Here is a 14,705-nt window from a genome sequence, read left to right on the forward strand (position 1 = left end):
GTTATTGGCTATTGTTGTGCCTATTAAAAGGGTTTCTTTTGGTCCTCTAGACACACATTTCCGCAGTGTTAGGTTCAGGAACCAGCATAAAAATAAAAATAAGAACACTTAAAAGATCCTGTGTATTTTTAAAGGCTGGATAAATTTAATGGATCAATGAGATTTTATTTTCACCTTTTTATATTTATATAGGCTTTCACTGCATTTTTCATTGATGTCACTTATTCCTAATTAAATGATTGCATCCTATTAGGTTTTAATGTAGCCAGGGGCCTAAAAACAAGAGACTATGGAAGACTGGCACCTCCTTGTGCAAGTGACTGATCCAGGGAGGGGGGTGACTATAAGGGCAATTGTCCCCTGTACACGCAGCCCCGAAAGCCCTGCCCACTTATTGACATTGTGAGTGTCGGCAATGTCGGCTGGCTGGCGCTGCTGCTTGTCAGCAGTGCAGCCGCGCAGCACCAGAGATATGACAGACAGTCTTGGTTGGCCTGGCCAGCTGAGTTAGTAGTGTCTTTTGTGGCTGACCTTCCCTGTCCTCCTTTGCGCATGCGAAAGGTCAGAGATTTCTGACATGTGTAGTTAGGACAATGAGGACGCGGAGGATCCGTTGAAGCGGGAGCCATCTTGAGCAGTGGAGCAGACTGGGCTGTGTGGGCTGGCTGTGTGACATGTCTCCTCCTGCCTGTCCCTTTTTGCAGACTGCTATGAGTCAGTGTGGAGCATATCCATGATTTTTCTGCAGTGCAGATGGTTTTGTCTGATGATCACATTGATCATCAGGCAATAATCTCTAAAGGGGCATAGTTTGAAAGATGGGACTCCCCTCTTTCAAACAAGACCCACACCATCTCTCTAGGTGCTAGATTTGGGGAGATAGAGGGACTAAGGGATAAAGTTCCATGCCCAATCTCTGGCAATATTTTACATTAAAAAATAAATTGGTGATGTCTGTGCGTATACTTGCCGAGACCAGCCCCCTGAACCTTGGTACTCCCCTTCAGTGATTACTGCTGGTGGGGAAAAGTAACCGGGGGGGTCACTTTGCTGCGGACAAGGAGTGAGACTCTTCATCTGCAGTTTTAAGGCATATGCGGGTGACAAGCCCAACTCGTCCTCGTCGCTGAAGTCCCAACCCCCGTTACATGACTGTTAAATGCCATGCATAGACATGGTAGCAGCTGCACACCTTTTGGGTCATGCCCAAGCACCCACAGAGCTGGTACCTATGATATATTTCCAATTGCTATAATTCCGTTGTACAGTTCAGCCTTGAAACCATTCTGATGTGCTGCCTAAACCTATCCCCTACGTGGCTGACCAAGCAATCTGTGGATACTGGTGTGTGAGGCTGCAAGAACACATGGCAAAGGGATTTATTAAGGACTGTAAATGCTTTTGAGAAACTCTTAATTTATGTTCTCAGAGCTGTCACCTGTGGCCTGTCTTATACACCCTTATTTCACATCTGCAACTAATCTTGTCGCTGCCTTGCATGTCACTGTTCTTATGCATACTGTGTGGCACTGTGATGCTTTATTTGTAAACCACCCTGGTTGCCATCACTAATAAAATGTATCCGGGCAGCCATGATGGATATACTTTGTGGAAGGTTGTCATTGCCTCGTGTCCGTTCCACTTGCTAAAGATGATCTTTAATAATGTAAGGAGGACTGACTTATGGGGGAGCTGTGTGTAGGTTGTAATAAACAGATGTTATATCTGGTATAGAAGCCAGGGGACATTTAGGGAATTGTGATCACAACTTGGGTAAACTTTCACCTGAGTTTAAATTCTAAAAACATCTGAAGGGAAGCTGCAAAACCAATGATTTCTAGGAGGGTAAAGTTTACTTGGTTCCGAGAAGAATTGCTGCTTGTACATCGGGAAAGTGAACTTTTTTCTAGGAATAAGAGGCAGCCGAATGTGATCTAAGTAAGAAAATCTTGCTGCTAATTTGGGGGGAAAAAAACATTTAAATGCTCAAAATGAGACCGGATTGGATATAAATAGCTGTTTTGCCACATAAAATTATGTAGAAACTGCAGTTTTTGCATGATTTATGAATTGTTGCTATGTACTAATTGCCTAATGCAGGAGATCTCCTGCATAAGGCTAATTAGTGCTGGAGATCAGTCCCTATTATCATTGGGGACTATGGTCTGACCCTTATGTACCAAAAAGCAAAGCTTTAGGGAGTTTGGCGCCCTTAGCTTACACCTATGGAGGCTTTACCTGCAGGGGAGATCTTCCGATCCCTCTCCTGCAGCCTCCGGACAGTCCCAGAAATGGACACTGCGCATGTGCGTTGTCAGATTTCCCCGGAGGAGTCTTCCATAAATGTCAAAGATGCCTTCAGCTTGCCAGGGAAGTAACTCGCAGGGACAGTGCTTATCGCTGTTACTATTCCTGTGGGTTCAGTTTTATACATAGCGGGTATATTTTTTTTAATGCAAACTGAAAATATCTGCCACGATACAGACTGTTGATAATTACAGCAGTACCACAATTATTAAAACATAGCCCCCCAAGTTGGCGATGCCTGAGCAAGGCTACTCCTGATGGAAAGATATGACCGAGATATTTGCAATCATTTAAAAAGCCACTCATCCACTCTCTAGCATTATTTACTTGTGTAACACAACTGATTTCCAGCCAACCTGGGTCAAATGCTGCAATAAACATTAGTCGTCACCCTTTAATAATCAGCAAATTTTGATGTTTCTTTAAATCCTCAGTTTGGTACATTTGTAACCCTTGGCTAAGTGGGAAAGATCCTTAGAAGTAGTTATTTTACTGATAGACCTTGTGTGTATATGAGGGGTTTATTTTACACACATTCGTCCCATTCTATTTGGGAGAATTACATTCTCGGCGATGGATATTTGGGGGAATTACATTCTCGGCGATGGAAATTGTGTTAATCAAAAACCAGTTTTGCACAGAGATGCACAGAAAAACTGGCAATGCCAGGGCTACCATAATTGGCTGAGACTTGCACAATCGAATACCCCCCTTAAAATGTCCCCCTTAAATGTGCTTTATCAATCGTCCAAATAATGTAGAAACAGTCACACTTTCTGGTTGTTCACTCTGCTTCATGTTCGCTTCAACGTTGCCTTTTGTGTGCACAAATGGGATACAGGTTGAGTCTCCCATATCCAAATATTCAGAAATAAGGAATATTCCGAAATACGGAATATTTTTGGCATGACTGAGATAATGAAACCTTTTGATTTTTGATGGTTCAGTGTACACAAACTGTCTAAGGCACAAATTATTAAAAATATTGTATAAAATTACCTTCAGGCTGTGTGTATAAGGTGCATATGAAACATAAATGAATTTCATTTCTGTACACAAACTTTGTTTGAGCCACAAAATTATTGAATATATTGTATAAAATTACCTGCATGCTGTGTGTATAAGGTGTATATAATACATAAATGCATTCTGTGTGTATATTTGGGTCCTATTCCCAAGATATATCATTATGATATGCAATTATTCCAAAATACGGAATATTCCGTTATCCAAAATACCCCTGGTCCCAAGCATTTTGGATATGGGAGACTCAACCTGTATCTCATCCCTAGGATCAAGGTATGCTTTAAATGTTCTGTTAAGCTGCGTACACATGTAAAGATTTTTTGACCAACCATCCAACTAGTTGATTGGTTGGAATGAAAATCTGGTAAGGTATGAAAGCAAATGACAGTCGGCAATTTGCTCCCAAACGCCAGAAAATGGACAAAAACTGTTGTTTGAACAAATTGTTTAGATCAAACATTTAACACACTTGTCTGATCGACCATTTTCTTCTGTTTTCTGGCATTTAGGAGCAAATTGCTGATCATCATTTACTCCCATATGTTACCAGATTTTCATTCCAACCAATCAACTAGTTGGATGGTTGGACAGAAAATCTTTACGTGTGTGCCCAGCCTTAAATGGAAATAAATGGGGAATAACCATCCTTGACCCCCCTATTGAGTGTGTATTAACAGTATGTACCACCAATATATCTTTAGTGTCTGCTCTCAGCGTTTAACAATGTTAAGTGACCTGAAGCAAACACTTGCCTGATTGTGTGTGGGTGGACAGGACCATTTGCCTAAATTAAACTTTCAGCCTGAGCTTTATATAATGTTTAATAGACCTTACGAATGGTGATTGAATGTGTAAAATGTGTACAATGGATGCCTGTGTGTGTATAAGGTGTTGATACAATTCTATTTTCTTTAGATGTTCTTTAATAACCCAGGTCTGGACTAACCAATCTGATTTATACATTCTTCAGACTTTTATTGCTAGCAGCTGATTGCCCTAAGTGGTTTATTGAACCACAGAAGTTTTCCTGCAGTAAACCTATTTATTCCTGCTGCTAACAATTATTATATACACAATCTTTTGGTCTAAACCTCATTTGTTTTGTTTTTTTATACAAATTTCTACATGAACCGATGTCGAAAATCCAACATCAGTCTATCTACAGTGACTGGAAGCTATGCTGGGGGATAAATATTGTCTTTAAAGTACTGTGATAGATGGATATCCGTCCCTGTTGTCAATTTATTTTAAAATATGGTCTCTATGCTACAAATGTTTCCTCACTCGTCTTTGCTGCAGTCGCCCCAAACAGCCCCTTTCTGCGCTCCTGGTCCCGTGAGACTCTGCTAGAGCCAGGATTCTTTTTTGCGTCTTTTAAGTCTAGGAGCTGATTGGCTGGAACATTATCTCCGTACACTTTTGTCTCCATCCTGGGACGCACCTGGAGACTGTGCTGCTTAATTTGCTATGCGACACTTGTATATCTGCGTGTGACTGAGTCTCTCAATCAGCCTGCAAAGTGCTAGGATGCAGCAGGAGCAGCTTTTTTCCACGTCAACTTCCGTTTTCAGACTCCGTCCCACACAGATATACAGGTGTATAATATCAATGTAATCGGCACAGTCTCCTAGCTGCAACGCATTGCGACTTAGACAAATTTTCGGCATAGAAAAACGCCCTATGTTAGCAGAGTTGCAGAAGGCCAGCCGGCTTACACCAGACAAGTCACTCTGCACGGCATATTGAGGCTAGATGAGCAAGGACACATCTGTATGCCATTATTTAAGCAAAAGGAAGTGGCTTTGCTTCCACATTAAATGCGTCATTTATGAGGAGATATCAACCCCGGACCCCAGTAGCGTAATGGCCCTGACCTCTGCCTTTGACCTTCTTTAGATCCATTGAACCACATTGTAAAATGCCAATGTTTTGTGAACCAGTCTTTTTAACTGTTGGCTTTCCCATTAGTTCAGTGGGGTCAGTGCCAATTGTCAGTGTTTCCCTTTTTATCCGACATAACGCGAAGTTTCTGCTGTGTTTTCCCCACAGTGCTGGCATTGCTGTTGGTTTCTATGGCAATGGAGAGACCAGCGATGGCATCCACAGAGTGACCTATTCCCTGAGACATGTCAACCGCACCGTGGCAGGAATACAGGATCGGGTTAGTAATATATATGTATTCATATGTTGGGTCAGTTTAATAGGGAATATGTTCTGCATAAACGTGTGTTGTGTATCCAATGACAAATGCACACGAGCTTGGGGCATGAACGTGCAGAGGAGATGGTGGAGAAATATATTAAGGTGTAGAGAAGAGAGAAAAGAAAAGCATAGGGGGAAGAGGAAAAAGAAATATCGCTATTTTGCTGTTAAATGAACTATCTTTTATTGTTAGTATTTTGCATGATTTTTATTGTTTCACCACGCTATTAACTGTTTCAATAACCTCTTCCTAACAAACCTGTAACAGTTGTAGCATTTAAACTTTCATTTAACCAAATACACTATTGCTTAGTGATATATATGTAGCCTTGAATCTATGGATTGTGCCAAGCTTTGAAAAGAGGAAAAGGTGGGGTGGTGAAAAATCTTTATTCAGGAGACAGCATGTCATATATTCGGGCTTTAGTTATATATGGGGACACTGATGTATGGTTTTAGCTTCATATGGGGCATATGATCAATACAACTATGGGGACAGCAGTGTAGCTTGCTTCCTATTTAGACATTACCAATACTGCCTCAGCACATGACCCTGACATACTTGCTGCAGTGGACACTGCACAGGGGGCCGAGCGACTCATAGGGACAGGAGAGGAGGCAGGAAGATATTAATCCTCACTGCTCCTCTCCCACCACAAAGCTTGTTTCACTTCATTGCGCCATCCAAAGAAGACATCATTATTTGGGGAAGAGAGCTACTAATGTACGGGGAAGTGAACTGTGTACTCAGTAGGGGTACTGCTGACTTTAAAGCTGGATACATACCTAAACGACGGCGCAACCCTTCAACGTGATGTAACGACACATCATGCCACTGTACACACTACTCGATCTGGCGTACGACAGCGCGATATACAGTTATATCCTGCATATACAGTAATACCACCACATTGGCCGTGGATTCGCCCCATCTGATGTGCAGCACAGCACAGAAAGGGTGATACAATGAACAACAGCAGTGAACGTCAGATTGGGCGCACACACTATACATGTGTATGATATATATTGTTCCCATCCACGTCGGAACGATGTGTTGGGAGTTAGTGTGGACCCAGCTTTACTGCCTCTTGCTGGAGAAGACTGGAGGGTAAATGCAGGTGGCTGCTGACTGGAGCAGGGCTGGGTGCTTTGTTTCACTAGGTCCCCACCCCTTTTGCAGCATAATACCACAAATCACCGGTCTATAAGGAGGGGGCAGGTCCAATATGACGCGATTCTCATAGCATTGTCATATTGGCCCCTTCCCCTTCAATAGGTGGCATAATCCTCCATGTTGGAAGGAAGTGGGTTGGATGCAAAATGGATGCCTTCTCCTCTGGGAGCCAGGGGTACTCACTGAAAATTCGGGAGTCTCCTGGAGGTTCCGGCAGAGTATGTACAGTAAGTATGCTCCACGGTAAAGCGGTCCAGGACCAAATCAAATTATTTCTGGTCAATGTTCTAGACTAAACAAGTGCTAGTCTCTGCCAATTATGAATTGACACTGTGAAAAGTCCTGTTATTACAGGGGACTTGAACTTATTAATCGTATTGCATATCAGTATATGATCTTCCCTGTCCTTTGCACATAAATGCACTCAATCACTTATCTTTAGTTTTATAGTAGTACTACATGACATTTGTATTAAGTTTACAATACTTTATTTATTTTTTACTTTTTCCACTGAAGATCAATCTCTTGCCAACATGTTGCACCTATGCCACCCTTCCCTAGAACATTGTACTAACAAAGTATAGAAGCCAGGGGCTGGGAATAAATGTTAGTGGTTGGATTGGTGAGACGTGCCTACAGATATTTCTAGGAAAGCGGCTTTATACTGCTTTTTTTTTTTTTTTTTTCCTTTTTTATAAGAAAAGGGAACATTGTTTCACTTGTCAGCATTTGTTGCTCATTTATCATGTGACAATTTGCACAACCTCTCTTGTGACTTTCAGAACTACAGTAAGTGCAGTGTCATCTTATAACCAACACAGGTCATCTAGCAGAAATGCGGATGTCAACAGCTTTCTGGAATTGGGAAGTCCTCTATTTTGTTTTCCATCATGCCCCTGTATACAGAAGCCATTGTCTGGTTGTTTGGAAGCGCCTTGTCAGGCTGTTTAGAGCCGTACTAGTGCAGATTGTGTCCTGCGGGTGTCTCCATTAAGCTTGAGCACACACACGTATTAGAAAGCAGCACAGCTGAGTATCCTGAAGATCCAGTGGTCGGGAGACACTGTTACCCTGTCCGGAAACTGCATTTCCCTTCTCCGCTTTGTGTCACCACAGGAGCTAAGCGGTGGTTACCAAACAGGGTGCCGCGAGGCACTTGCAGGGGGTGCCACGGATTGGTGGTCCATGACCAAATCAAATTATTTATGGTCAATGTTCTAGACTAAACAAGTGCTAGTCTCTGCCAATTATAAAACTATGTGGAGAAACAGAAGTGTCATCCAGACCAGCACCACATAACGTACCTTAATGATGATATATTTGATAAAATGTTTGGCCTAGGGGTGCTATGAATAAAATGCTGATACTCAAGGGCGTCATGAATCAAGAAAGTTTGGGAACCACTGAGCTAAGGAATACAAGGCTTACATGGCTGTATATATGCAGCTTTCTAAAACACCCATGCATTTAGTATACCAAATAAAGGTTACCATTCTGTTAGAAACTTCTTCATAATAACAAGTTTTGCAATGAGAGAGCATTAATAGGGATATTATTATATCTGGTTACCTGTCTGTGCTATAGCCTGCAGAAAGATGGAGGAATAGGCCACTGTCTAGTTACCGGCATGTGCAGCAGACTGCATAAGATGGATGAATAGGTGTTTGGTTACCCGCCAGTGTTTGGTCTTGCCTGCAGTTAGAGGGCGGAGTAGGTGACAGTCTGGTTACCCGCCTGTTCTCCTAGCATTAGGGGGAGAAATAGGTGACTGGTTACCCGGCTAAGGTCTAGGCTGCAGTAAGATGGAGAAGTAGGTGACTGGTTATCAGTCTGTGCTCTATCCTGCAGTAAGAGGGAAGAATAGTTGATTGGTTATCCACCTGTGGTCTAGCCTGCCGTTAGAGGGAGGAATAGGTGACCATCTGGTTACCCACCTGTGCTCTAGCATTAGGGGGAGAAATAGGTGACTCTGGTTACCCGCCTAAGATCTAGCCTGCAGTAAGATGGAGAAATAGGTGACTGGTTACCCGTACAAAGTTCCTGTTCCTGTAACTAGAGGAAAAAAAAAATCAGACATTGTCTTATTCAGTAAAATGGTAATTTTGCCATGTGCTCTATATAAAAAACCTGTCCTTTATTATAACTCAAGGAAACTAGTTCACTTCCTAGCAGCACTGTAGCCCCTCTAGCACAAAATGGTTTCAATGGAGAATAATCACTTTGGTTAGATAGAAGGTATGACCTAGGCCAAGTTTGGAAAATATTGCATTGAGTGGAGGTGGTTTTAGCAATATTTCTATGTAGAAAGTTGGAATTGGGTATGGTAAACACTGTTTAATGCTGATGGACAGCAATAGATCTCCTCAACATGAGCTAGTAAGATCATCCCTGAACCACGTCAGACAGGAAGGGGGAACAGCTCTCCCCCCTGCCGAGAAAATATATATATATATATATATATATATTTTTTATATAGGCAGCATATTGTTCATCAGCCACACAGGATCGGATGGACTGCAAGTAAATAATTATCTGTGCTTAGGTTTATGTTTTTGGTGGTGTTACCCATTTAGATTTCTGTTGTTTTACTAATGTGTTTATTCCGTTTAGGTCTCGGAAACCACCATAGCTCTAAACCAAACTGTGGAACCAAATCTACTAGAACTGGAAGCCATGTTTACAAAGCAGACCGATTACCTTCACATAGTTCAGAAACTTCAGGGTCTCCTGGACGTACTGGTCCAACAAACTTCTGAGATCCCGTTCTGGAAGAATGGTAACATTTCCATGGATGACCTAGCTGCACAGGTGGATTTGTATAACTGGTACAGGTGAGTAGTGTGGCTAGATACAATGTAATTTATATAGTACCATGTTATTCACATGTACTATATGCAGTTTGCTGGCTGTAAATAGAGGTTGCAGTGGGACTAACATTCCCGCGAAACGCGTGAAGAGTGGATCACAGGATGTGCACTATTGATGTGCTTTTTTTTATTGAATGAGTAGGACTGCATTCAATTGAACGGAGAACTGCTCAATGTGAGTAGAGTGCGCGGCTAATTACGCTAAGTGTGGACCCCGTGGTGTAATGTAGCTATAAAGAAGTATTAGTCTTGATGGCATTAATGGAAGAGATCCTGTAACGAATCTAAGGAACATTAGAAGACATCCGCACCTAGCTATGTGTTTTCTGGTTTGAAATAGAAATGCTCTAACAGTTATGGACCATTGCTCTTCAGATCTAGCAACATTCATTTCCCTCTTGTCTGTGTAAAAGCAACGGGTAGGACCTACAATCGAGTCATGCTAACTGTATGCTCTGTGCTACACCTTGTTTTAAAAAGGTTTGATGAACATTGGAAATTTTTCAAGTGTCCTTTTAAATAGCAATAATTTCAAATTCAAGTTTGAATATAACCACACTATGAAAGCTCATTCACTACAGAATGGTGAAACCGAACGTATAGAAAAGTGTCTTTGGTAAGCCATACCTATCGTAGAGAGAAACTCAATATTTTTTGGAAGGGACCCTTATGTTGGTCTCGCACGTTGTAATATATGTATTGATATTCTGCGATTGAACCAACATGTGTAGTACTGATCACTGTACTTAAAAATGTAATTAAAAATCAATCATTGTTATGGTGCATACACAGGGTCAGATATGTCAGATGAACGATTTAAACAACGATTTGAACGGTTGAACGATTTTAGACTGTATTAAAATGAATGGAATTGTCCAAATCTGACTGAAAATACATGAGGTATGAACGATTTTTAAAATCATTATCGTTAAGATCTGACAGAAAATCTGACCGTGTTTATACACCATTAGTGGACGTGACGTTAAATGCGGTCTGAAGATGGCCAGTTCCAAACTGCTTGTATAGACCCCTTCCGACTACACTGACTTGGACCACTGATACGGGAGGATAATCCAGACACTCATTCGGTCAGGCAGGAAGTCGCCAGTTTTATGGTACACTATTGGGCTGTACTTTTACAGAGTTAATTTCTAACCTATTGCTATGAGGAATTTGTGCGTTAGATAAGTTTACTTCATCTCCTGGCTGGGAATAGAGACATTGAAGACTAATTCTACTACATCAGTAAACCGTATTAACAAGGGAGGAGGGCGAGAAATAGAACATATTACACAGCCATTCAGTGTCAACCTTCTGAAACATTGTGTATTTGATTAAGCCTCAATGAAACACAGCTTACACGTTTAGACTGTGTTTTAAAACTTAAATCCCCATGGAAAGCGGAGTGCTTTTGGTAGGCTCTGGCTAAATTCTAGCGGTAAATCCCAAATTCTCACTGGTGAGATGCAGAACGAAACAGCAGTCTCCTGGAACGGTGTTCCAGTCACAGGCCAGCTCTTTATCTGGCGTAGCGGGGAATTAAACAAGCTGTTCTTAATCAAGCTCAGGTTCTGCACATTAGATTTTTTATGAAACACACCATGTAAATGTACCTTTTATTTTCTCTATCCCTAGAAAACCCCTTTTTTTTATTTTTGAAGTTGGCTGCCTTCCTGATTTTAAATAATCAAATGACTTTGCCACCAGGAGGATGCCATCTGGTGGTAGAAAGGGGTATAAATATGCGCATTAACCTTTCAGATGCCAAAAAGCAGTGGTTTCCAATGTACGTTGAAGATTTATTTTTGTTTTGTTTTTATGAATGCTATTATTTACTTTGTTATTGGAGCTATTTTAGTTTGTTTATTCTATGACCCTGTACAGTGCAGACATCAATATTCCCAAAGCAAACTGGTTGTCTTCTATGTTGGCAGGTGGCTGGGTTACCTGGGCCTTCTCCTTTTCCACGTCTTTATATGCCTATTGGTGCTATTTGGACTTATTCGGAACTCAAAGGCCATTCTGGCAGGGTGAGTAATCATTGCCCCCACTGTTCTGCCATTGTACATACCAGTCTACTGGCTAGTTTATGTTGTGCTACGTACCTTCTAAGGCCATGTACACATGACAGTCAATTGGAGGGACGTTTAAACCCTTATGTTTGTAAATGGGTTTTGGCTCCTTCCCAGCATGTACCTTTCAGTGACATCCTAGAGTAAACTTTTTGGATGGATCTGAATTGTGCACCCAGGGCAAGTGGATGTTTGTATTTGTTACATGGTTTGTTGTTATGTCACACAAATTATACACTATATGCCCTATTTTACTGCAATAATTGCACCATGTTATTCTTGGTGATCGATTTCAGTATACTGAATTTTCGGGAAGACAGGAGCAGAACATGCGGTGTGAGACCTATAGGATGGCTTAGCAGTATTAACACCAGTATACGTTTTGTGTAAAGGACCTTTCTGTTTGCTATCTCTAGGTGTTTTGGCAGTGAATGGGTTCGTGTGTATTAACGTGTAGAAGAATAACTGGCACCAGGATTTTGATGTGATCACCATGGTTACACAAAGCAGCTGGTAGCCGCATCCGCACCAGATTTTTTTACATTTTTGTGAGAGGTTTGTTCTTTTGCCTGGTGAAAACATGTTTTTAGTAAAAGGTGCTTTGGTCCCCTGGAAGGTAGCCTAAACGTGTAAGAAATGTGCATTTATTGGTGGCACCACATATAAATGATTATTTTGTAATTGTTTTTTTTTTTTTTTTTTTGATCCGTGTACCAGGTAATATGGGAAAAAGCAGGTCTCACTGAGATGGCATTTAGATCAGCGGGCTGTGTACTCTCCTGGGCAAGCATTCTGTAGAGGAGGTTGGCCCATGGCTAGTGTGTCCCCTGAGTGCTTGGTTTGGAAGCTGTTGAGCAACAGTGCTTTTCATCTGGGGTAGTTTCATCTTTGCATCACGTCTCCAATCCTGTACAGGCCAGCCCAGAAGTGTGCAAAATACATGAATAATATGTTTTGGCCTTGGTCAATCCGTCGTTGTGTTTTTTTTTTTTTTGTGTGTTGTGTTTTTTGGGGTTTTTTTTGCATTTTTTCCTGTTGTATTTTGCTTTATTTTTCCGTCCACATAATACATTTTGTACTACAGCAAAATATACAACTTTAGAGGACCTGGTGCTGGGACAGGTTTTAAGCAGCGTTAAAACAGTAGGATTCCATAGCAACTCTGAATTGCGCTCGTTGCCTGCATACAGTGGAGCCATTTTGCAAGCTGAACTAGATAGTCATGAGCATACAGCCTATTATTACACTAGGAAGCAGTGAAGCAGCACTTGGTCTCCAGGCATATTTTATTCACCACAAATGATTAGCATAGTGTGACTGTCAGTACAACAAAGATAAATCTCCATCTTCTCCTCATATCCAATCCTGTTTACCTGCGTTGTGAAATGCATGTAGATATCCCCTTTACTCATCCGATAGCGAGTTTAGCAGAAAAACATAAATCTGTGTCCCATGACCAGAAAATATTCTGCTGTTTCTGTGTACATGCAGTTTGCTACCATGCGCCGGCCACTTCCTTTGCATAGATAAAATGACTAGACCCTTTTTAGAACCATATAATTGTTTATTGGGTGCCACAGAATTGTACAGCATTGTACAATGAGAAATAGGGCATATCACAAAGATATAGATGACTGGCAGGCAAAGCACAGGCCATTCATGAAGCATAAATACAATTATAGCATTAAGTAAGCAGAAAAATGTAATTGAGACATAAGGTATATGACGCACAAGTGTCGTGCAGAACATGCAACAGGTAAGGTACAAGGATGCACAGGTGGACTAGGTGGGAGTAGACATGAAAGACTGGTGGAAAAAGGGCTCTAATTGCCAAAGCTTACAATCTAATGGGTGTGGTGTAAGGCTGATGCAACAGGACGGGCAACATGAAGTGGGAGTGTTGGCAGATGCAGGCTGGGCCAGCGACTATGGACTTAGGTGGGAGACTGGTAAGCTTGATGAACAGGTGTGTTTAAAACTTTTGAGGCTGGTGGTGAGTCTGACCATGGGAATTGTATTCCATAGGTGGGGAGCGCTACTGGAGATTTATTGGCAGTGGGACTGTAGGTGGCAGTGTAGAGCTAGTTAGGTTTGGAGATATGGTGAGAGAGGGGGGAGTGGCTAAGGGCTGTGTAGGTGAGGCTGAGGAGATCTAGTTCAGTGGGAATCAGGGAGGCGGAAGTGGAGTGGCAGGAGTGGAGTATCCATTTTACTATGGCATTTAAAATGGGGGATTTGCAGTAGTTAAGGCTGGAGATATGAGTGAGTAGATGGAGAGTTTGGGTAGTGTCAAGGGTGAGGGAGGGTATTGGTGATGTGTGCGAGGTTGAAGCGAAAAGCTTGGATGCAGGACATTATGTGGGAAGTAAAGGCAGGGGAACAAAGGAGAGATGTGCGGTGTTATGAAGTGTAGACGGGGGGTAGGTGATGAACTCTGTTTTGGACTTTCTGAGCGTCAGGTAGTGTTGAGAGATTGATGAGGAGATGGCAAAGAGGCTTCTGGGCACAAGAGAAAGGGGAGAAGTTGGAGGTAGGAGATCTAGGTTTTGGTGTCATCCACATAAAGGTGGTACTGGCGAGGTAACACTTGGCCAAATTATCCAGAACAACTATAGAACCCTTCCTTTTCGTTCTCAGGGCCTGGTTCAGGGCTAGTGCACTGCTGCATGCAGATTCCCCATGTTTGGGTCTGGGGCCTGCGCAGATTCCCATTCTTACGCATGTGCAGAACGTGTCTGCGAGTCCGCTTGCAAACTGGCAGCAGGCGGTCAGTGATTGACAGTCTGCTGCCGTTTGGGGCGGGGTGGGGATGGAGATAGTCTCCGTTACCTGAAACGGAGGCGTGTCGCAACCGTTGGGAGGGAGGGGGGGGGGGGCTGAGGTGGGAGGGAAGAGGCCAGGATCTCTGTTGGGTGGCGGAGATTTCCTGGCCTCTTCCTCTAAACTGCAGTGACCGGCTGCGGGACACTATGGGTCTACGCAGCCGGCCGATTGTTACCCAGATTAGATGCTGCGTTCGGTTAAGTAATGCACAGGGGGCGTGGTGCCTCCTATCCA

At 42.4% G+C, this 14,705-nt stretch overlaps 1 protein-coding gene across 2 annotated transcripts in view; it reads left to right on the forward strand.

The window, feature by feature from the left end:
- TTYH3 (tweety family member 3) overlaps window positions 1-14,705 on the forward strand; it is a 162,951-nt gene that overhangs the window by 98,094 nt on the left and 50,152 nt on the right. For both annotated transcript variants that reach the window (XM_088452049.1, XM_088452050.1), the window contains exons 3-5: window positions 5,383-5,494; window positions 9,320-9,540; window positions 11,511-11,606. In XM_088452049.1, the coding sequence (XP_088308175.1) occupies window positions 5,383-5,494; window positions 9,320-9,540; window positions 11,511-11,606 (429 nt within the window). The remainder of the gene's footprint in view (window positions 1-5,382; window positions 5,495-9,319; window positions 9,541-11,510; window positions 11,607-14,705) is intronic.

The sequence above is a fragment of the Taudactylus pleione genome, unplaced genomic scaffold (genome assembly GCF_031769625.1).
Source record: "Taudactylus pleione unplaced genomic scaffold, aTauple2 ptg000032l, whole genome shotgun sequence".
Taxonomy (NCBI): domain Eukaryota; kingdom Metazoa; phylum Chordata; class Amphibia; order Anura; family Myobatrachidae; genus Taudactylus; species Taudactylus pleione.